Source organism: Puma concolor, chromosome A1 (assembly GCF_028749965.1).
Source record: "Puma concolor isolate L17-30 chromosome A1, mPumCon1.1.hap2, whole genome shotgun sequence".
NCBI lineage: Eukaryota > Metazoa > Chordata > Mammalia > Carnivora > Felidae > Puma > Puma concolor.
Window position 1 is genome coordinate 241,778,278 of NC_141667.1, and position 22,590 is coordinate 241,800,867.

Sequence of the window (22,590 nt, forward strand, 5' to 3'; positions counted from 1 at the left end):
CCCAAACTGCACACCTGCTTCCTCTTCTGTGTCCACTCAGGTCTGAGAAAGTATCCTGTACTCATAAGCAGCTACCTGGAGAGCTGCAGGTCAGAGAAGGGGAGGGCTTGCTGGCTGGCACTGGTAGGAGGGCTGGGGGGAGGTGGTGGGCTGGCTGGGGGAGGGGGCAGTGGTGGGGAGGGCTTGCTGGCTGGCACTGGTGGGCTGGCTGGGGGGAGGTGGTGGGAGGGCTGAGGGGGGAGGTGGTGGGCTGGCTGTGGGGGGAGGTGGTGGGCTGGCTGGGGGGAGGTGGTGGGCTAGCTGGGAGGGAGGTGGTGGGAGGGCTGGGAGGAGGTGGTGGGCTGGCTGGGGGGGAGGTGGTGGGAGGGCTGGGGGGGAGGTGGTGGGCTGGCTGGGGGTGGGGGCAGTGGTGGGGAGGGCTTGCTGGCTGGCACTGGTGGGCTGGCTGGGGGGAGGTGGTGGGCTGGCTGTGGGGGGAGGTGGTGGGCTGGCTGGGGGAGAGGTCGTGGGCTGGCTGGGGGGAGGTGGTGGGCTGGCTGGGGGGGGAGGTGGTGGGAGGGCTGGGAGGAGGTGGTGGGCTGGCTGGGGGAGAGGTCGTGGGCTGGCTGGGGGGAGGTGGTGGGCTGGCTGGGGGGGAGGTGGTGGGCTGGATGGGGGGCAGGTGGTGGGAGGGCTAGGGGGGAGGTGGTGGGAGGGCTGGGGGAAGGTGGTGGGAGGGCTGGGGGTGGGGGCAGTGGTGGGGAGGGCTTGCTGGCTGGCACTGGTGGGCTGGCTGGGGGGAGGTGGTGGGAGGGCTGGAGGGGAGGAGGTGGGCTGGCTGGGGGGGGGGTAGGCTTGCTGGGGGAGGGGGCAGTGGTGGGGAGGGCTTGCTGGCCGCTGCTGGTGGGAGGCCTGGGGGTAGGTGGTGGGAGGGCTGGGGGAGGGGCAGTGGTGGGGAGGGCTTGCTGGCCGCTGCTGGTGGGAGGGCTGGGGGGAGGTGGTGTGCTGGCTGGGGGTGGGGGCAGTGTGACACCTCTTCCTGTGGTCCAGGCTGCTGCCCAGCCCAGGCAGGCAGGCACCATACTGCCTTGGCGGGCCCAGGTCTTCCTGCTACTCCCCGCCATGGGAGTCCACAGCAGACTCAGCAATGATGTTGCTGGCTGTTTTAGCAAGGGTGAGGAGCACAGGGCCCTGCTGCTCTGTGCGAGCGGAAGGCAGGCTGTGTTAGTTGGGCTCAGCTCCACTGGGGGCTTTGGAAGGAGGGCTGCTGGGGTCGGGTCACGTACCTAGTCCCCTACTTCCTACATGGCTGTACTCAGTTGTCACCTCAGTGAGGCCTTCTTGGCCATCCTACTTACAAGTTCAAACCCCCCATCCTGTGCGGCTCCCACCTCCCCCCGCCCCCAACCAGGCTCCCACCCTCCCTGTGGCTCCCACCCTTCCTGAGGCTCCCATGCCCCCTGCAGCTCCCCCTGCTTAGACTTTCTTCTTTAGCACCTACCACCATCTACATATGATGCACTCTGTTTATTTACAATGTTTACTGCCTATCTTCCAATAAAATGTATGCTCCATCAGGGCAGAGTTTTTCTTTTGTTCCTTGCTGCATGCCTAGAGCCTGGAACAGTCGGTATGTAGTAGGTACTCAATGAATAAACGAATTTTAGAAATGCACATTTCAGGGTGCCTGGGTGGCTCAGTTCATTGAGCCTCTGGCTTTTGATTTCAGCTCAGGTCATGATCTCACAGTTGTGAGAGCGAGCCCTGTGTTGGGGCTCAGCGTGGAGCCTGCTTGGGCATCTCTCCCTCTCTCTCTGCCCCTCCTTCACTTGTACAAGTCTCTCTCTCTCTCTGTCTCAAAATAAATAAACAAACATGAAAGGAAAAGAAATGCACATTTTAATTCATGCAACTATAATCAAATTGTCATTTATGACTCATATCCATTTAAAGTATCATAAACCCACAAAGACATACCTGGGCTACAAAGTCTATTATTCTTCCTTTGATGTGAACCTCCTCAAGAGGAACTGAATTGCCAGAGAAATCCTGAAGGCCAGACTTGATGTTGCCGAAAGGTCTGGCATCTTGTAACTGATAATCTATATTAAAAATTATAATGTTAGCTTTTAAGACCATCCCTGCACTATCTTTGTTATCTTAATCTTTATTTCTTTCCCTTCCCCCTTCATACAGTATATTTTATACAGAAAATGTATATTTATACAGAAAAATGGACAAGTAGCATTTTATGATTTTCAGTACTCAATTCTGTAAAGTAAGTGAACCCATATGAGAAAAATGGGGGCAGCATTTATAATAGACACATTAACTTTTTTTTTTTAATTTTTTTTTTTCAACATTTATTTATTTTTGGGACAGAGAGAGACAGAGTATGAACGGGGGAGGGGCAGAGAGAGAGGGAGACACAGAATCGGAAACAGGCTGCAGGCTCTGAACCATCAGCCCAGAGCCTGACGCGGGGCTCGAACTCACGGACCGTGAGATCGTGACCTGGCTGAAGTCGGACGCCCAACCGACTGCGCCACCCAGGCGCCCCGACACATTAACTTTTTAATCTACAGATTCTGAGGAGTCATCTTGAAAATTTAGAATCATGCAATTACTTGAAAGACATACATTTAAACATATACACAAGCATACAAGTCTTAAGACTATTTAAATAAGTGTAGTTTATTCATGAATCTAGATAATGCATTCCTTGGCCTGCAATTTTGATTGGTCACTACCATTTATTGTGCCACAGAAGCATGTAAGACCAATATGAGACTGCTTAGACATTCAACCCAAGGAACACTGAATCAAACTTTAAAAAAATATATATTTTTAATAAAATAAAAGCAGGGGAGGGGCAGAGGGAGAGGGAGACACAGAATCTGAAGCAGGCTCCAGGCTCTGAGCTGTCAGCACAGAGCCTGACGTGGGGCTTGAGCTCACAGGCTAGGAGATCACGACCTGAGCCGAAGTCAGACGCTTAACCGACTGAGCCACCCAGACGCCCCGCTAAATCAAAGTTCTAATATAGCATATGAAAAAAAAAAGCTCCCCTTCTATACCAGGTGGTACAAGAATACACATATAGTTAGATATGTAAATATATACTCTCTTGACAGATATTTAATTTAACGGCTCTAGGACAGAAAACAGGAGTCATTTGCTTATATGTGAAGTCATACATTTCTGATAAAAAATAATTGGATCACAGTTGAAAATGTTAATGTGTTTTGACAATGCTATAATAAATGTTATAAATGGTGTGGGCTTCTGATTTTCTGAGAAGCTCCCATCCTCTCATGTATTTCTACAAAGCTGCACATTACAACCTTGGGGGGATGCCTTCACCTGAGGCAGATACTGATCTCATACTCAACACAGAAAAGCTGAGGCTGCAGAAGCTTATGCAGCTTGTCCCATATTGCACAGCCTAGTAATCAGCAAGTCGACACTAGAACCTGGGCTTCCTGGTTCTAAAGCTGTGTCTCTTGTCTACTCCACCAACCCCCCTGACACTTCTTGCACTTGGCATCTTAAATTGCTTCAGTGGGTTTGTGGCCCTGGCTGTCTGCAGGTGTGAGAGTTCAACGCGGTATGTTAGGAAAGTAAGATGTAATTTTGAGAACACCTAACCTCTCTCAAGTATCCTGGTTTTTACTCCTACAAAGTAAAAAAGGAAATAGAATATTTATGTATGAGTTCCCAGATACAGTTACTGAACATGAACATAAATTCCTCTAAGAATAAAATGTTTGAGTTCTCTAAATATCACATAAAACAGCATTCAAGAAAATTGTCTTACCTTCAACCTTTGAAAAATTTGAAAACTCAGGTCTGGATTCTTCTAATTCAGTAGTATTACAAGGATGAAAGTCCTTTATTTCATCTCCGGGTAGGCAAAATTTAATGATATATTTCAATTTAATCTGATTGGTTTTATACACAACAAATTCATCATCCTAGAACCAACAGAAATTAATAGGTATGGGGACAAATCCTTTATTGGCAAATGTTTTCAGAAAAGCAGATTTGCAGGTTTGCTAATTTAGAAAATATTGAATTCAGGCAGCCATAAATATGCAATAATTATTTAAACTTAAGCATATTCAATAAAACCAGGAGCTCTCTGCTTGTTTCTTGAAATAAATACCTCGAAGTCCGTGGTGACAGTGGCTGTTGCTCGAACCCCATGGACACTGTCATAACCTGGTGGTGCTTCCGACAAGGAGAAGTCTTTTCTGTGTAAGTCTGCACACTTTCCAAGGGCTACGTCACAGACAGCCAGGAGCCTGGTGCCATCGGTCTCTCCCGGGTGGGAGTACTTAATACCCGTACTGCGAGGGAAAGGAAGTACGTGTTTGTGACTTACGGTTACATGGCAATAATATTTTAGTATCCATTATCCATCTCTATATGTGAAATATTGTCTCAACGACTTTGCTGGCAGGATGTTCCAGACTTTACGGCTATTAAAATATCTCTGAAGGGTCAGTTTAGAACTTTATTATTCACTTACTTGTTTCAGATGTTGCCTTTCTGTTGTGCAGGTAGTTCAAAGTACTTTCTTTCAGGGATGGATGCATTCCCCTGTTGCCTCAAATCTTTATTAACTACTAAAACACACACATTTTGGTACAGCAAACACCAAAGTGACAAAAGATAAGGAAAACCCCCCATCTTATTAGTTAAGAAAGAGCAGATTACTTCTGTGCACTGAAGCTCAGAGGGAACATGAAATACCAGGTAAGTAAGAACTGGTCAAAGGGAAAGACAGCACTGGTATTCTCACAAAGCCTTCTGAATCCAGATGGAGAAACAAAACTTCAAACAACATCTAAATGAGAGATTTTGTTTTGACTTTCTTCAGGACTCAGCAGCTTTAAAAAAAGCAACTTTTCTCTCTGCCCTCCCATGCTCACTCTCTCTCTTAAATAAATAAACTTAAAAAAAAAAAAAAGCAACTCTTGTTATTAAGGAGCATAGGCTAGGACACCTTTGGAAGCAACATTTTTGGGACATATCTTTATTTTTCCAAATATCAAGACCCAAATATAAATGTGTTGCCTGAAGACCCTTTGTTCTATCCCCTCTAAGACTTGACTTCCCCCTCTTTTTTTGAGAGAGAGAGATCGAGAGCACGCACATGCACAAGTAGGGAAGGGCAGAGGGTGAGGGAGAGAGAGTCCCCACAAGCTCCACGATCAGTGGGGAGCCCGACATGGGGCTCAATCCCACGACTGCAAGATCATGACCCAAGCAGAAATCAAGAGTCAGACACCCAGCTGACTGAGCCACCCAAGCTCCCTAAGACTTACTCCCTTTTATTTAAAAAAAAATTTTATATATTAACAATACTTTATTTTTAAGTAATCTCTACACCCAACGCAGGGCTCGAACTTTCAACCCAGAGATCAAGAGCTGCGAGCTCTACCGACTGTGCTTTCCAAGTGCCCCAAGACCTGTCCCCTTAAAAAAAATAATCAATTTCCCCCATTTCTCCTAAAACTTGTTTCCCTGTGACTGCTGAGCCTGTGACCCTTGACTTTACCTCCGCTTCCTCCCTCTCCATCCCCCACCTTTCTCAATGGCTGCCTCTATCTGCTTGCTTGCCCATCACCCTTCAGCCTGTTGCAGTTTGGCTCAACTGAAACCACTCTGTCCAAAGTCCCAAAGTCACCAAGGACTTCAACTTGGTTAAATTCAACGGAATCCCAATTTGTTAAAAAAAAAAAATCTTAACATCTAAAAAAGTTTTACTTTGAAAGATTTGTACAGAGGAAAGAGCATTTATACCATAAGTGTTAAGTTTCAAGAACAATGATAAGACAGACAACCACATAGCTCCTGCCAAGTTTAAGAAACAGAAAAGAACAGGAGTGCCTGGGTGCCTCAGTTGGTTAAGCACCCGACCTTGGCTCAGGTCATGATCTCATGGTTAGTGAGTTCAAGCTCTGCATCGGTCTCTCTGCTGTCAGTATGAGCCAGCTTTGGATCCACTGTCTCTCTCTCTCTCTACCCCTGTTCTGCAAATGTATGCACGTGTGCCCGCTGTCTCTCAACAATAAATGAACACTGAAACAACAACAACAACAACAAAAAAACGGAAAAGAACATCATCAATATTTCTACGTTGCCCTGTGGCATTACCTTCCCTGCCACCCAGAGGGTAATCTGATCGCTATCTTGTGTTTATGTGTATATTATTTTTTCTTTCTTTTACAGTATTGATGCATAGATACGTGTCCCTCAACAGTATGCTTAGTTTTGCTTGTTTTCAAACTCTATACATATAGAATCATAGAGCAATTATTTGCTCCACGTTACCTTCCTAAGACTCCTCCATTTGGCACGTGTAGCTGTAGTACACATGTCTCAACTGCCATATAGGACTCCATGTAGGCCGACACCAAAATTTTTGGATCCATTCCACTCTTATTGGACATCTGCATCATTTCCAGTGATCTTACAGTTTTCTTAGCCATCTGTGTACATGTCTCCTGGTCTATGTAGACTCACTAGGGAAGTGATTCTCAACTCAGGCTGAATCATCCAGGGAGCTTAAAAACCTCACCCCTAGACATCCTGATTTGACTGATCTGGGGTGAAATCAGCACCAGTGGTGTTTAAAAGCTCCTCCAGGTGGGGAGGTGGGTGGGGCGATGGGTGAAATAGGTGATGGGGATTAAGGAGGGCACTTGTGATGAGAACTGGGTGTTGCACAGACATGTTGGATCACTAACCTGTACACCTGAAACAAACATCACGCTGTGTTAACTGGCTGGAATTTGAATGAAAACTTTAAAAGAAAGTCCTTCAAGTAAAAAACATAAAAAGATAAAAATAAAATCTCCAGGTGATTTGAATGTGTAGCCAGGATTGAGAACCGCTGCTTCCTGGTTCCTAGTCCAATCTATAGGATTCCTAAGTCACACCATTAATTATGCTCTTCAACTACAGCAGATGATGCCAGCATTTCCTCAAGAGGGCTTATCAGTTTATTGACAGTGTCTGAGAGTTCAGACTGTTCTAGAGACTTACCAACACCTAGAGTTGTTGCTTTTTTTTTTTTTTTTTTTTTTTTTGCTGATAGGTATTAAATGGTATATGATAGATGAATTTGCATATTATTGATTAGTAACCTTTTCATATGACACTGTCCATGTGTTTCCTCTTCTATTAGGTTCCTACTCATGTCTTTTGTCCATTTGCTTTTTGAGTTATTTTTTTCTTACGGATTTTCATAGGAATTCCTGAAATATCCTGGATAATTAATTATCCTGGCCCGGCCTGAACCCAGGCTGCATCATTTAACTAGCTCTGTGACTTTATGCAAGTTACTTAACCTCCATCAATCTGTTTCCTTGTCACGAAATGATGTCACAATACCACCTGTGAGGTTTATAGACAATGTACGTGAAGGACTTAGTCCGGTGCCTTGCACAGGGCAATACCCTGTGCTATTGTGGGGACAGATTTAAATATTAACAAGGATATTGAAGATGAAATATTATTCTATACACATAGAGTTCATTTACAATAGATAAGACACAACTTAAGTTGTGTAAATGATAAGTTGTGTATATAATGTGTATAAGCACATGAGAGGTCATGTGCTATAGAAGTTAAGATCACTGGTCCTGGAGAAAGACAAAATGCTATGTGATCTTGGGCAAGATACCCTCACTGTCCCTCAGTGTTCTCATCTGTGATAGGGGATAATAATAGAACTGACCTAAGAGGGCTGTTGTAAGGATTAAGCGGGTAAATATATGTAAAGACTCTCAGGATAGTAAAATCAAGGTGATTTAAAATAAAATTTTCCCAAATATCCACCACAAAAGACATATTTCTATGGTATACTGAGAAAACTGGTTGCTTTCACCGATATGTTTCTTGGATGAGAAATCCCTTACAAAGGAAAGATGGAGGAAACCACATAGCAACTACTTGGGTATAAATCCTTGGTGATGGGTGTGAGTAACATGGTTAAGACATCATGTATAGTATATGTAATATACTAACCTGAGTGAATCGCTGAAATATATCCCACTCCCAAGATTTCCAGTGTCTGTTCTCTTTGTGCCACGATCTTCAACTACTTTGGGTAAAAGCAACCCACTAAAAAGAAAAGGACATTAAAATGATTTACTAAAAGAAAGGGTATTTTTAATTATAGGGTCATAATTCTAGCAAAGACAGGTGCTATTCAAGGAGGACATTATGCTAAGTGAAATAAGCCAGACACAGAAAGATAAATACTGCATAACCTCACGTATATGTGGAATCTAGAAAAGTCGAACTCAGAATCAGAGTGCAGAATGGTGGTTTCTAGGAGGTGGGGGTTGGGGAAAATGGGGAGTTGTTGGCTAAAGAGTATAAACTTTCAGTTCTAAGATAAAGAATAAAAATAAATTATCTTTGCTAAGAGTAGACCTTATGTTCTCACCACAAGAAAAAAAGACAACTATATGAAGTGATGGATGTGTTAACTTGATTGTGATAATCATTTCACAATATACATGTACACGAAATCATCATGTTATGCATTTAAAAAAATCCCCTTGTACAACCTAAATATATACAATTATCATTTGTCAATCACACCTTAATAAAGCTGGAAAAAAGACACCAATTAAAAAGACAAACAAAGAGCATGAAATGAAAAGAAAAATGTATTTCAAAGTAATCTCACAGAAGGATTTCTAGGTGCTATTCACATGTACCAATCTATGGTCAGTTTCTCATCCCTGTCTTGACCAGCCTGGAGGTGCTGGCCATTCTTCCTGCCTTGGGTCAGGGCTCTGACTCCAACCTGCCAAGGTCGAGCGCTCAGCAGAACCATGTTTAGGCCCAATGCTGACTGCGTTTCTCCCTGGCTCAAGAACTTACACATATCCTGCAGGCCTTCTAGCATTGCTAAGAACTCTCTGCAATCAAAGTTAAACCCTGTTGTTTCTGAGAAGGTGGGTAAAGGGAGACTTCTGCGTTTATTACATGAACATCTCCAGTTTGAATTTTGTGTTATGAAATGTAATTACCTTTGTAAAGTGGTTTTTGGGTTTTAGTCCTACTTAAAGGTTATTAAAAAAGCTGTCCTATTTTTCAATTAGTACCTTTATATTTTCATTTTTCAATCTTTGTTCCATGTGGAGTTTATCTACGTGTGAGGAATGAGGTAAGGATCCAACTTTGTATTTTTCCAGGTACTAATCTGTCCCAATACATAGTATTGAAGAAATTATCTTTCTTCCACAGAAATAAAAGCTACTTTTATCATGTACTAAACCCTCTATGTTTTTGCATTTACTTTTGGATTCTTTATTCTGTAGAATCATCTTTTTGGGCACACCTCACTGTTTTAATTAACACAGTTTTATAACATGTTTTTAGTGTCTGGTTAATTCTTCCTCATTAATCTTCTTTTTCAAAATTACTCTGGCAAAGTCAAATTAAAAAAAATATGTGCAGTATAATCAGCTTTTTATTTATTTCTTTTTTTTTTTTAAAGTTTATTTATTTTTGGGACAGAGAGAGACAGAGCATGAACGGGGGAGGGGCAGAGAGAGAGGGAGACACAGAATCGGAAACAGGCTCCAGGCTCTGAGCCATCAGCCCAGAGCCCGACGCGGGGCTCGAACTCACGGACCGCGAGATCGTGACCTGAGCTGAAGTCGGACGCCCAACCGACTGAGCCACCCAGGCGCCCCTCAGCTTTTTATTTCTTAAAAAAAATCTTGTTAGCACTTTTATTGTGATAGCTCTAAATTTATAGGTTAATTTAAGGAAACTTGGCATCCTTCCGATTAATGTAAGTGTCTTTTGGGTCCTTCAACAGCAGTTGAACGTTTTTTCTAGATGTATCCTGTATATTTCCTTTTATGTTTCCTCTTAGGTATTTAGTTAAGGACCCAGATGTAATCATATTCTCCCCTGCTCTCTGTGACTGCAGTTTGGCTCTAATATTAAGTGATTATTCAAAGCAAACAGAAATTAGAGTTAAGTTTTGAATAGATAACTCATAGCATCTAGGTACTCTAATTTCTAGACCCTTCTCTTTAAGTATTGGACATTCCCAAATTAGACACACAGAAGAGCCATGAAATAGAGAATCTCCTTTCTTCATATGATACTGTCTTCAAGAAGCAATTCATACCCGTGTACTACACTTTAAAATACATATAATAATAAATAAATTATATTTAATTATAATTTAAAGGGCTCAGTTTTCTCTGGAATGCAATAAACTGGTTTTAACTGAAGAAACCCAGGTAGGGTATAAAAAAAGTAGGAAAAAGGGTAAAACACTTCATGTTCGTGAGGCTGAAACATTTGGAAAATAAAGATGGTGTCCTCTTACCGGGACAGGATCCCTACAAAGCTTTGTACGGGAGATCCATGCAGTAAGGACTTCACATTGCCAAGCTGGCTCAAAAACTCTGTGGCTTCATTCACTCTGCCAACTCTAAATATCTGCAAGATGTCTACTGGACCTGTACTGTAAAAAGCAGAAGAAAAATCTTGAGACTGTACAATCGAAAGTAAAATAAAAAATCATTATTAGCAGGAGAAAACCCAAAACAGCCCAAATGTCCATTATTATGGAATGGATTCTGTGAGTCACAACATAACATTTCTTGCAAATACTATGTAGCCATTAAAAAAAATCACACTCTTAAAAAATAAATAAGTATATGAAGTAAGACTTGTTGTAAAATGAATTTTAAAAATAGGTTACAAAACTTTATGCATGGTATGATCCCAAAGTTTTTCAAATATATAACATATAGATTAAATAGCTTGAATTCATTGCACTCAATCATTCACAAATACACTCTGTGCTGAGTGTTCTGCCAGGCACTAGAAGTGAGATAGCATGGTTTCTGGCTTCACGGGGCTTACATCCTAATGGCGAGACAAAAATGAAAAGTTAACAAATAACTGATTTTAAGTTCTACTCTACCAGGTTCAGAGACGGGATAGTCAAGAAAGGCCTATCCTTGAAGGTGACATTTACTGCAACATGGCATAATACAGTGTGTATTCTAAGACTTAACTGGTTGTTATGGGAAAATTAATTGGATGCGGCAGGAGTGGGAAGAACGTTAGGAAGGAGATGAGACAACGGTGTCTGGACTGAAGGTGGCAGCAGTGTGAACGAAAGAAGCCAATGGATTACAGACATTTTGGAGGCAGAAGTGACAGGAATGGAGATGTGGGGATGAGGGACAGTTGACAATGGCTCTGGGTGGGTGACTAGATGGGGAGGCATGGGGAAAGACTGGGGGACTACGGAGGGACGGAGTTGTGGGGTGGAGGGGGTAGGAGAGTCCATCCAGTATGTCTTCCCAACTCCATGTTTCTTGGTGTCACATTGGTAGCCTAAGATTAGCTATGGTGGGAGCATTTTTATACCACAGAAATCAGCAGTTGTTACAAGTCAGGACTTTTATTTCAGAGAGCTGGCTTACCAACACACCACTAGGTGAGGAGAAGAATCAATAATTCAATTTGGGATATATTTATTCTACACCAAAATGTTAACAGTGGTCATGTTATCTCTGGGTTATCTCTGGGTGGTGAGATTTTGGGTGATCTTTAATTTTCTTCATGTTTTCACACACTGTCTAAACTTTCAGCAAAGAACATGAATTTTGTAACTAGAAAAAATCATCATTAGTGAAATGAAATGGAGAAAATCTTCTTCTCCTTCTCCTGCTTCTGCTTATTCTTTTCCTTCTTCTTCTGCTTCTTCTGCTAGTGCTTCTTAACAGCAGCAGAATCTCTCCACACAGAGAGGTCCACTTTTGTTGTATGATATTACTAGGGTGCAAGGTGAGATCTCTAAGGGCTTGAGTTACATTAGATGACTGAACTGCACCCCCCTCCCCAGGGCTTGAAGACATGGCTCTTCCTTCTCTTTGACTCCCTGGAGAAAGTCAGTTACTCCCCTCCTGATTCTGCCTTCATTGTTAGTAGTTTCTAATTTAGTATTAGATCCTAGCAGATATCTAGGGGTGGGTCAAAAATCAAATCAAAAGAAGTAAAAGTAATTTGATTATATATAAAAGCAAAATCTGGAAAAGATCTAAAGGAAAGGATTTTTTTAACTGATGTAAAAGTCACATAACACAAAACTAACCCTTTTGAAGTATACCGTTCCGTAATAATTAGCATATTAAAATGTGCAGCCACCGCTTCTACTTAAACATTTCAGCACTCCAGAAGAACAGCCCATGCCCATTTAGCAGTCGGTCCCCAGTCTTCCCTCTCCTGGAGCCTGGCAATCTGCTTTCTGTCTCCATGGATATTGCACATACATGAAATCATACAATATGTGGTCTTTCATGTCTGGCTTCTTTCACTTAGCATAATGCTTTTGAGACTCACCCATCTTGTAACATGTATTAGTACCTCACTCATTTTTGGTGATTAACATTCCATTATGTGTACATAATCACGTTTTGCTAATCCTTTCAACCACTGATGGACATTTGGGTTGTTTCCACCGTTGGGCTATCGTCAATAGCGCTGCTATGAACATTCATGTATCCGTATCTGTTTGAGTACTTGTTTCCACTTCTTTGGGGTATCTAACGAGGACTGGAATCGCTGGGGCAGACAATAATTCTGTGCTGAATTTGTTGAGGAACCGCCAAACAGCGGCTGCACCATTTTATGGGAGTTCCAATTTCCCCGCATCCTCACTAACACTGTAATTACCCATATTTTCATTTTCTCAAAAAAAAAAAAAATACAGCCATCTTGGTGGGTGTGAAGTAACGCTAGTAATGGCATTTGAGGGCAACTGATCAAGGAAGGCAGAACACCGTTTTAGACAGGTCTGAATTAGTCCATAATGGGGGTGCTTCTAGCTAGCTGCCGGAAAACCAGTTCTCAAAGCAATAGCAAAACCCACACAGGACCCCGATTTGTGGCATTTGCTGGTTTCTATGGTATAAATCCTCCCACCACAGCCGATGTCAAGTTACTAATGGTATTCAGCTCACAAAATTCCTAAAAATGTAACAAATGGCCCCCGTGGTTTGGCTCCAAGCAGTGTGTGAGGCTGATTAAGGCTAACCTGGCCCATTGCACCTAATGAGAGCTGAGATGCCAGAAACACCCAGAAGAAAGACTTCAGGCAGAGGAGTGCTAGGAAGTTACATTAGTGGGCTGAGTGACCAATCCAATGGAAGTCAGTCCCACCCTTAAGAATAATCCATCAAATTAGTTTCTGAACCTTGAAACTGGGTCCAGGCTCTCAGAGGAAACTAACACCCAGTGAAGGCTGGTCTGAGAGGCTGATCCAGCCTCCTGTTGCTCCTGCTGCTGTCCTGGCTTGTAGAACACACGTGAGCACAAGAAACAGGGAGTCTCACCATCAGTGAGGAAACAGATAACGGATGTGACTGACAGTTAGGGGTGCCATATCTCTGGCCATGTTTTCCAGATTTTCAACTGAGTGTTTTCATGCCATTGAGTGGGCGTCTTGGAAGCTACCATGCACACAGCTGCATTTTAAAATCTTAATTTAAATGGGTTTTCCTATATAACACCCTTCAAAATACAAAAAAGCCTTGTGATTTAAAATTTTTAAATTTAATTCTCAGCAAGATTAGGTAAGCTTGAACTCAGAGTGAATGGGGAGAGTTTTCAAGCATAGAATACTGTCCCAAGTTATATTGTAAACACTGAAGAAAGAAATTTGTCATCACAATATAGTTACCTTGTTATAGAGGATTAAATCATACCGGTTATTGTGGAGAGTAGCTTTCTTTTTTTTTTTTTTTTGAGAGAGAGCATGCCCGCATGCATGTGGGGGGTGGGGAGAGGGAGAAAGAGAGAATCTTAAGCAGACTCCGCCCTCTCAGTGTGGAGCCCAACTGCAGGGGGCTTGAACTCAGGAGCCATGACCTAAGCAAAAATCAAGCGTCTGGGCCACCTAGGCACCCCTGGACAGTAGCTTTTTAACAGAATCTGAAATAGTATTACATAATAACAGATCCTAAGACATTTCCTTTATGCATACCTGTGATTATTCTGTAAAACCTCTTTTCTAACTCTGAAAAATTCTTCAGTGTTCTGTTCAACATGCTCAATTTTGCATCTCAAAGCTCGGTATTTGGCAAGAGAAGGCGGGTTGGGTCTGGACAGATTAGTTTCACAGACATTAACCATGTCTCTTATTAGCTGTAGATGGAAATGATGTAAGACGTTAGAATCACTACATATCAAAATATTTATAGCACATTACACTTTCTCAAAAAGATTGGAAAAATAAGATTTTATTTCCCCAAAGCTTTTTTTCTTCCAAAGGTTTTACTTTTAAGTAATGTCTGCACCCAATGTGGGACTTGAACTCAAAACCCAGAGAGATCAAGAGTCACATGTTCCACCAACTGAGCCAGCCAGGTGCCCCTCCCCAAAGCTTTTGATCAATATTTTGATCAATATGTAAGTGGCACATTAAAGGTAATACCTTTAGTATGTATTGTGCCCTCAGTGATAGCATAATATACAATAATAATAATAGTGTACATTAGGACAGCACCTCATTGTTGATAAAGTGTTTTCAGCTACACTGTTCCTTTAATCCACACTGTTACACTGGTCTTATTAGATCTTATTATCCTCACTGTATAGATGGGGACAATGAGGCTCTGAGAAGCTGAATCAATTGCTCATGACTCCACAGCAGAAAGGGGATAGTGACTAAATAGGAACTCAGATCATCAGGACTCAAGTCCAATTCTGTTACCAAAAAATTCATTAAACATGTTCTCTATGCCAGGCTGGTATTAGATTTGAAAGACACAAAAATGATGAAGAAACAGGTGTCTTCCCTGAAAGGGAACCCTGGTATACTTAGTATACTCATAGGTCATGGAGCTTGGAGGAGGGAACACAGCTCCTGGATAATCTGAATTACGTTTATACAGGAATGTATTGCTTTCACCATCTTTGAGGCTAAGGAGACATTGACAGGGGAGCCCTATTCACTCTACTTGCCATGCATCCTTATGACCTTGGTGTGGCGAGGGGCTAATTTCAATTCAAATACACCAGCCAGAAATGAAGAGACTGATGAATTTTTCTATATAAAAGTAAAAAATTTCTGTATGGTGAAATAGAACACGTCAACCATCACCCCAATTCACCACAAGCAAAGTAAAGAACAAAACAAAACGAAACAAATAAACTGTAGCAAATATTTGTAACTCATGTCCCAGACTAAGCTCCCTAACTTCTTAAGATGTCCTAAAAATCATGGAAAAATATCAAGATCCAAAAGAAAAAAGAGGCAAAGGACATGAATTGGCAGTTCACAGAAAAAGACACACAAATGTCCCCTAAATACAAATCCTGGAACTGAGAGGTCATTTCTCATCCACGAAATTGGTAAAGTCTATAAAAGTTTGACAAATACACTTGTGGTAAAACTACAGGAAATAGAAACTCTCATTCGCTGATGATGGGTGGGCAAACAGTAGAACCTTTATGAGGGAATCGGACAAAATCTATCACAATTACAGATGCATTCATCCTGTAAGCTAGCACTTCTATTTCTGGGACATGTCTCAGGGACACTCCTCTGAAGGTACGAAATGACAAATACAAAAGTGTATTCACTGTGGCACTGTTTGTAGTAGCAAAGTCCGGAAACAATCCACAATGTGGTGAGTGAAGATGCTCTCTATGTACAGGATATGTTAAGTGGGAAAAGCGGGTGCAGAGCAGCAAAGATGGCATATGACTTTTTATTTAAAAAAAGGAGAAGAGGAATAAGTATATATGTGAATATTTACAGTTTTGTGCATAAAGAAACTGCAAAGACAAACGAATTAGTAAAAATGGTTATCTATCGAGTTGGGGAGTTGCAATGGGTGGAGGGGACAGGGTAGAACAGAGACTACTCTGAGTATTCCTTGTAAATATCATTTTGACCGGGCACCTGGGGGTCTCAGTCGGTTAAGCATCTGACTCTTGATTTTGGCTCAGGTCACGAGCCCGGCATCAGGCTCTGGACTGACCTCGCTGAGCCCTCTTGGGATTCTGTCTCCCTCTCTCTCTGTCCCTCCTCTGCTCTCTCTCTCTCTCTCTCAAAATAAATAAACTTTAAAAAATATATAATTTTGACTTTTGAATAATGCAGATGCATCACCTACTGAAAATATGTAAAAGTTAAATGAAAAAGCATTTGGATGGGCATCCCAGACACCTGCTCAATACGAAAACCAGACACTGAGGTTCTTTCTTCTGGTTAGGCAAATCATGAAACTTTAAATTTGGAAGACTCCTTTCTCATCGTGCGGACTGGTTCATCTCATCTGTTGGTTCTTCACTTATTTTGGATTGAAGGGGGTAGGGGGAGCCTCCTCTAAGAGACAAGAAAAGAAATACTCTGGATGGGATGCTAGGAAGCACTGTAGCTGTAAGGTGATGTAAGGGGAGCCAGGTGGAGAAGGGAGCACAGAGATGGGAAGAAGCTGGCCCCTGATGATAATGCTACCTTTGAGCGACTGGACCAGCAGTCACCCTACAGCTGGCTTCCTGTTATACAGGGGGGTAAGTATCCTCATTGTTCAAGGCAATTACAGCTTTCTGTTTCTTTTACAAACACAATCCCAACTCATCTCCTTGAGATAGGGAAACTGAAGGACTCCATAAAAATCTGCTTTTTACTCCTTTTCCTGCTTCTATTCTTGTTAGGACCCCCACTTTACACACAGGTCAGAATGCAAATAGTGCATGTCCTCCTTGTATGGGACCAGGAGTTAAGGATTTCTGTAGAAGAGATAATACCTAAGGAAGGACCAGGTGAGAAGACCCGAGAAGCCAGTATATGCGCATTCCAGATCACCAGAGTTACATATCTCACACAACCCTCCTGGCTCCAAGGAACACCACCTAAGCCCTCACTTTGTTTTGAGCAGTTCCTGCATGCCTGAGAGCACATGTACACCAGACCACGACCTTCCACAGAAACCCCAGACCTCAGGCAAAGATAAGATTCCCTCTCCCAGACACTGCCTGTACCTGCACTCTCTCTCCCTTCAGTAACCTCTGCTTTCACCTCCCGCTGGCCCACCTTTGATTTCTATCCTGCAATTTCTTTCTTTTTTAATTTTTTAAAATGTTTATCTTTGAGAGAGAGAGAGAGACATGGAGATAAGTGGGGGAAGGGCAGAGAGAGAGGGAGACAGAATCAGAAGTAGGCTCCAGGCTCTGAGCTGCCAGCACAGAACCTGATGCAGGTTCTCGAATCCATGAACAGCGAGTTCATGACCTGAGCCGAAGTTGGACGCTTAACTGACTGAGCCATCCAGGCACCCCATCAATCCCGCTGATTTCTATCCTGTGAGCAGCCAGGAAGCCGCTCTGGGTCCTCAGACCTGGCCGGCCGGCATCATCCTAATGTAGAAAATTACTTTACCGTGCAGCAATTCTAAACCTATCTGCCTTTGTACTAGTATTCCAACACATTCATGTTCGGGAACATGGTTCAGATAACTTCCATAAGGATCCAAAGCATTCTAAAATGGCTCAGCATTTATTTTTGAGCCAACTTTTGTGATTCGGTGCCATCTTATTAATCAGATTTGAAAAGATTCTTCCCCAACATATTTTAAATTGAATTCTGTATTTCAGAGATTTACCTGGCAGAGGTCCTCTTTCTTAGCTAATAGTCTCAGGTTCACTTCTTCAGTTGCTGTGCCTCTGTGAGGTATTAATCTGTAGAACTCGGTCATCATATTTTGCAATTGTTCTTCTGTTTCTCCATTTTTCAGGGCTGCCTTTACTAGAAGGAGAACTCCCTCCGCCTTGCTCACCTTTAAGTGGACAACAATATACTCTTATTAAAACTGAATCTTTACAATCAAAGAGAAAGTGAAGGAACATGCATAAAAATACCTAAAATAGTTGTTAGATATGTCATAACTATCAGTTTTCTACTGGACACCAGCCATAAAACAAATGCCACGTTTATGGGAGATGTATCTCAGCTGTGACAATGATGCCATGAGAAGGTTTCCAAAAATGGGCTCAGCTTAACTAAAGGAGAGAACCAGAGCCTTAAATATCTGTATCTGTGTATCTATATCTATACCCGCATCTACATCTGTATCTATAGCTACAACTGCATCCACAGCTATGTCTATATTCACAGACAGAGGAATTCTAACACAACCATAGGAGATGTGCTTTTCACACAAGAAATTTAGAAAGATTTTAGAAAGAAATTTAGAAATTTAGAAAGAATCAGAGTAAGAACAAAATTCAGCAGAATGTATTTCTAATTACACAAGTGCATTTTGAGCCTTGTGCCAGGAAACCTTTTTCTCCCTGAAATAAATTAGTTCAGTTCCACAGAAGAAGACTGTACTATTTTACTACGACAACGCAAATGTACCACTGGGAATACTGTCTTCACTTGCTCCTTCAATCATGTAAAATTAAGAAGAGTACCTTCTGGAAGCATGCTGTCTTTCTCTACAATAGTCACAAGTTCCAAGACTGTGAAGCAGTGACGGAAGCAGAATAGGGTCTGAGCATCCGACTGAGGACCAACAGCATCCCTGTCCCTCAGGCCTGCCACAAACCTCGAGACCTAGGAGAGCAGGCCTCCTACAGAGCTGGCACCGAAAAGCCTGCTTGGAGCAGTTCTTGGGTCTGACATTTGAGAGACAGGAACATCTAGTTTTCCCGGAAGCTTGTTTTCCTCTCAGCACTCTCCACATTCCCTTTCTCCAAGGTATGAAAAAGCATGTCAGGAACGCATCCAGAACAACCAGACCGGTGCGCAAACACACGTGCTATCATTCAAGCTAGTGAGCCAGAAAGCGGGTCTGTCACGATAGAGGTTTGCTTGGAGGATGCACGTGACTCACGTCATTGAGACTAATCCTGTTCGCAGGCTGGAGAAGTGTGTGCTCCAGGTGGCCGAGAGCTTCCGCCCAGACCATCTCCACCAAATCGCTCACCTCTTTGCTCAGAGTGCTTGAATTCATTACCTCCTCCAAAAGCAACTGCAACAACAAAATTTGAAAAACCAACAAGAAGTTTCGTAAGTGGACTGATTTAAAACCAAGAGAGAAGAAATCATTAATCTCAGCCAGGCAAAGAGTCACAGGCAGTCAAGTGACTGATAACTTTGAGCTTCCACTTCCTCCCTACACTCTCCTCATTTCCCCTTCTCTCTTTTACTCCCACTCTATGTTTCCTTTTGACTCTTCCTTCACTTTATCAGCTCGAGGCCTGCCAGTGGCATCAAAGGTTAAGCAGCATGAAGGGTTAAGGACCCCTGAGTCCTGGCCCAGGTTGTAATCAAATTTTTTGAAAGCCATGAGGGTTTGTTGCTGAAGCAAGCAGGAAGTTTCATGGCTTATCCTGGAACTCACTCCCCACCGGCTGCCCTGCCGTGCATTTTTGTGAGTTTACCTTTCCTGTTCTTAACTCCCACTCTTCCCTCCTGCCAAGTTTTTATTTGTCACAAAGAAAACACTTCTATTCAACATACTCAGTCAGTCACAAAAACTAAACACATGAGTCAGTCTTACCGCCTGCAGTTTTTCAGATGCCAACTGGGTTGCTTCGGGTGTAAAATATTCCCTTAGCAGAAATCCTTGTTTCTTCAGTTCTTCAATGTAACTTTCATAGTGCTCACTTGCATCTGCAGAGGTTTTCTTTACAGAGAAGTGTCTTCTAGTCTGTGAATCATAGCGTGGAGCAAAATGTCAGGATGCGAGGATGTACTAACTTATTCACATACGGGTCTTTACCGAACGCCTCCTATGTACCACAGGGGAAAGCAATGTAAATAGGCATTGGATCCCTGCCATGAAAAAGTTTATTAACTATTTTCAAAGAATTACTTAAATCTTCAATCCTTCACAAAACAGCCTAAAACCTGAAAGGGAGAAAAGCTTGAGCAGGCCCAACATGCAAAAGAGGCACATTTGATTCACTGGAGAGTCACTCAAACGTCTGTTCAGAGACTACACATTCTTAATTTACATACTATTCTAATTAGCTTTTAAATCTGGCTTTCAAGCTTTTTGGAAATGGGAAAAATAAATCAGGGGAAGGGAGCAAAAGAAAAATAGCTCAGAAATGAGGTACTGTTAGGGACAAGCACACCGTCAAAATGAAATGATACTACCACAGCAAGGAGAAAGGCAGAAAGCTCTCAGGTCACGCAAATGATGTTGAGGGAGTGGAACAAGGCATCCTGTGGATAGACGCAAACTGTCTCCCTCATTCCAACCTGCCCATGGATGTGGCATTCTTCTGCTTTTCCTGGAAATCCGTGCTCCTGTAGTGAGCAGTTATCCCAAAGTCATTAACCTCAGAGAACAGGGGAGGTCTTGCCCATGGGTGTCGGTTTGGGTGTCAGCCAAGCCTCTGGCTCTGGAGTGTGCCGCCCCAGGAAGAAGCCAGGCTACTCATGACACTGCTCAACTGCCCTCCCGCACTGCTGGCCACAGGACACCTCTGAAACTTAAAGAAAAGAGCATACCATGTTCAAGTCACTCCATTTGAGAAGGCAGAGTTTAACACAATTTTGGAAGGTTTCCATCAAATTGGCTTTTTATGAGAGGGGCAAACTAGAAAAGCCTCTTCTGCAGGACAGCTCTTTCACAGTTGGTGAGGATAATTTCTATCAAAGTGAACACACTCACCGGAGGAGCACTCTACTTGTGTTCTCAGACTCACGCCTGCTAAGGCCGGAAGGCACTCAGGAAGGGCTCTCGAGATAGTAAGCAGGAGGGGACACAGTGGCTGATGCAGCCTTATAGTTTTCAGTAAAGAAAACCAGTGACAACACACTCTGTCATGGTTTTCAACTTGATGTTTCCTTACTTTTTACCCACACAACTAAATCCTCCACAAAGTAGAGCACATGTCTTTGGGTAAAAAGTTAAGAAAACCCCTTCTCCTCCTTGGACACATTCGACTTGGATTAACTTTTTATATTTGTTCCTGTGGAAAGCTGGTAAGGGTGGGACGCTGTAATATTAGGCAAAATTGCTTAGGCAATAGTGACCTCTCATTAATAAATTGCATCAGGACCAGGAGTTCAATGAATGAAACTTAAATGGTGGGTGGGAAACCTGAGCCTTGGGTTTCCCTGAGGGCAGTGATGCAAGCGATGGGCATCTCCCTTCAAGACATCTCCAACCTAGGCCTATGTTACAACAGGTATGGGCTACTGTGGGTGACTTTCTACGTCAGGTAGATCGTGCCTCCTCCTGATGTGAGTCTCCCTCCTGGCACCACAGCTGGCACCTCCAGCGGGGGCAAAGCCAGAAGCATCCAGAGCCTGAGTAACATGCTGCGAGGACCACTCCCCCTGAAGAGGGTCTGTGTGCCCTGTGGGTGCTGTGCTTCCTGCTTGTAAGTCTGTCTAAACGGAAGACACCCTGACGGTGTGGCAGCATTTGCTTTGAACTTTAGGTATTAGTTCTGAATTTATTTTTGTGTCATAATAGTTTCAGATGGGAACCATGCCCTTGACTTGACAGTGACCTAATGCAAAGGTCTCGGGCTCTGCAAAGGCTTCCTGGTTGTTTGTGAGCCTACAATACTTTACATTTCAGTATCAGTTCTGTCCCAGTGGGTTCTGTCCCAGTTCTGTCCCAGAGGGTTACAATCATGAATCTTCCCTGGTGGTGATCTACCTCTGAGGGGCAGGGTTTGAAGTAATTTAAAAAAAAAATTTTAATGTTTATTTATTTTTAAGAGAGAGAGAGAGAGAGAGAATGCAAAAGGGGGAGGGGCAGAGAGAGAGAGGGAGACACAGAAGGAAGCAGGCTGCAGGGTTGGAGCTGTCAGCACAGAGCCTGAGGCGGGGCTTGAACTCATATACTGCCAGATCTTGACCTGAGCTGAAGTCAGACTCCTCACCGACGGAGCCACCCATGCACCCCTAAGTAATTTTTATCTTTGGCTTCTGGTAGATCACTTGGTACTCAGCAGGTACTTAAAGTGTGTGAATGGGTGGTTTTTAGCAGTGTGTGCGTTAGGAAAGTTCCCCTAAGTGCTTCGACACAGGGGCAGGAAGCCCACGTGCCCTGCACCCGCTGAATATTCCCCTATTGACATTGAAGAACCCCGTGCGGCTCTAGTCAAGGTGCCGCTCTCACCCCCTTTCCTTCAGCTGCTACATTGCAACGGAGAACACGGCTCAACTTTTCAAAACCATTTACCAGGTAAAAAGAAAAAGGGTAACAGATTGGCCGGTACCTTGACCAATGTTAAGGAAACTAGTTATGAACGAGGGTGGATAAACACATACGAATCAATATAAAGATCGATACCTTGACGCCGGTGGCCGAGAGGAAGTGTGCGGATATCAGGAAGGCGGCGTCCCTGGGCTCCTCCCGGGAGCACTGCAGTTCCACCACCGCTACTGCCTTACCACCCTCCGCCCCAACCTGGAAAATAGGTCGTGTGTCCATTAAATAACAAGCCGCACGCACCATTTAAAAATGTAGATTATAAAGCCAATATAAGTTCACGCGAGATACAATTCGGAAAATACACAAAGTATGAAGAAAAAATAAAAATTACCAGAAAGCACACTACAGATATAAT

At 43.1% G+C, this 22,590-nt stretch overlaps 1 protein-coding gene across 6 annotated transcripts in view; it reads right to left on the reverse strand.

Moving 5' to 3' along the window:
- The window catches only part of PARP4 (poly(ADP-ribose) polymerase family member 4), a 117,058-nt gene that overhangs the window by 72,604 nt on the left and 21,864 nt on the right, over positions 1–22,590 (reverse strand). For all 6 annotated transcript variants that reach the window (XM_086715567.1, XM_086715564.1, XM_086715559.1 and 3 more), the window contains 10 exons: positions 22,314–22,430; positions 19,554–19,703; positions 18,885–19,022; positions 17,652–17,825; positions 14,024–14,184; positions 10,352–10,489; positions 8,017–8,112; positions 4,145–4,328; positions 3,797–3,953; positions 1,957–2,081 (listed from right to left, as the gene is read on the reverse strand). In XM_086715567.1, the coding sequence (XP_086571693.1) occupies positions 1,957–2,081; positions 3,797–3,953; positions 4,145–4,328; positions 8,017–8,112; positions 10,352–10,489; positions 14,024–14,184; positions 17,652–17,825; positions 18,885–19,022; positions 19,554–19,703; positions 22,314–22,430 (1,440 nt within the window). The remainder of the gene's footprint in view (positions 1–1,956; positions 2,082–3,796; positions 3,954–4,144; positions 4,329–8,016; positions 8,113–10,351; positions 10,490–14,023; positions 14,185–17,651; positions 17,826–18,884; positions 19,023–19,553; positions 19,704–22,313; positions 22,431–22,590) is intronic.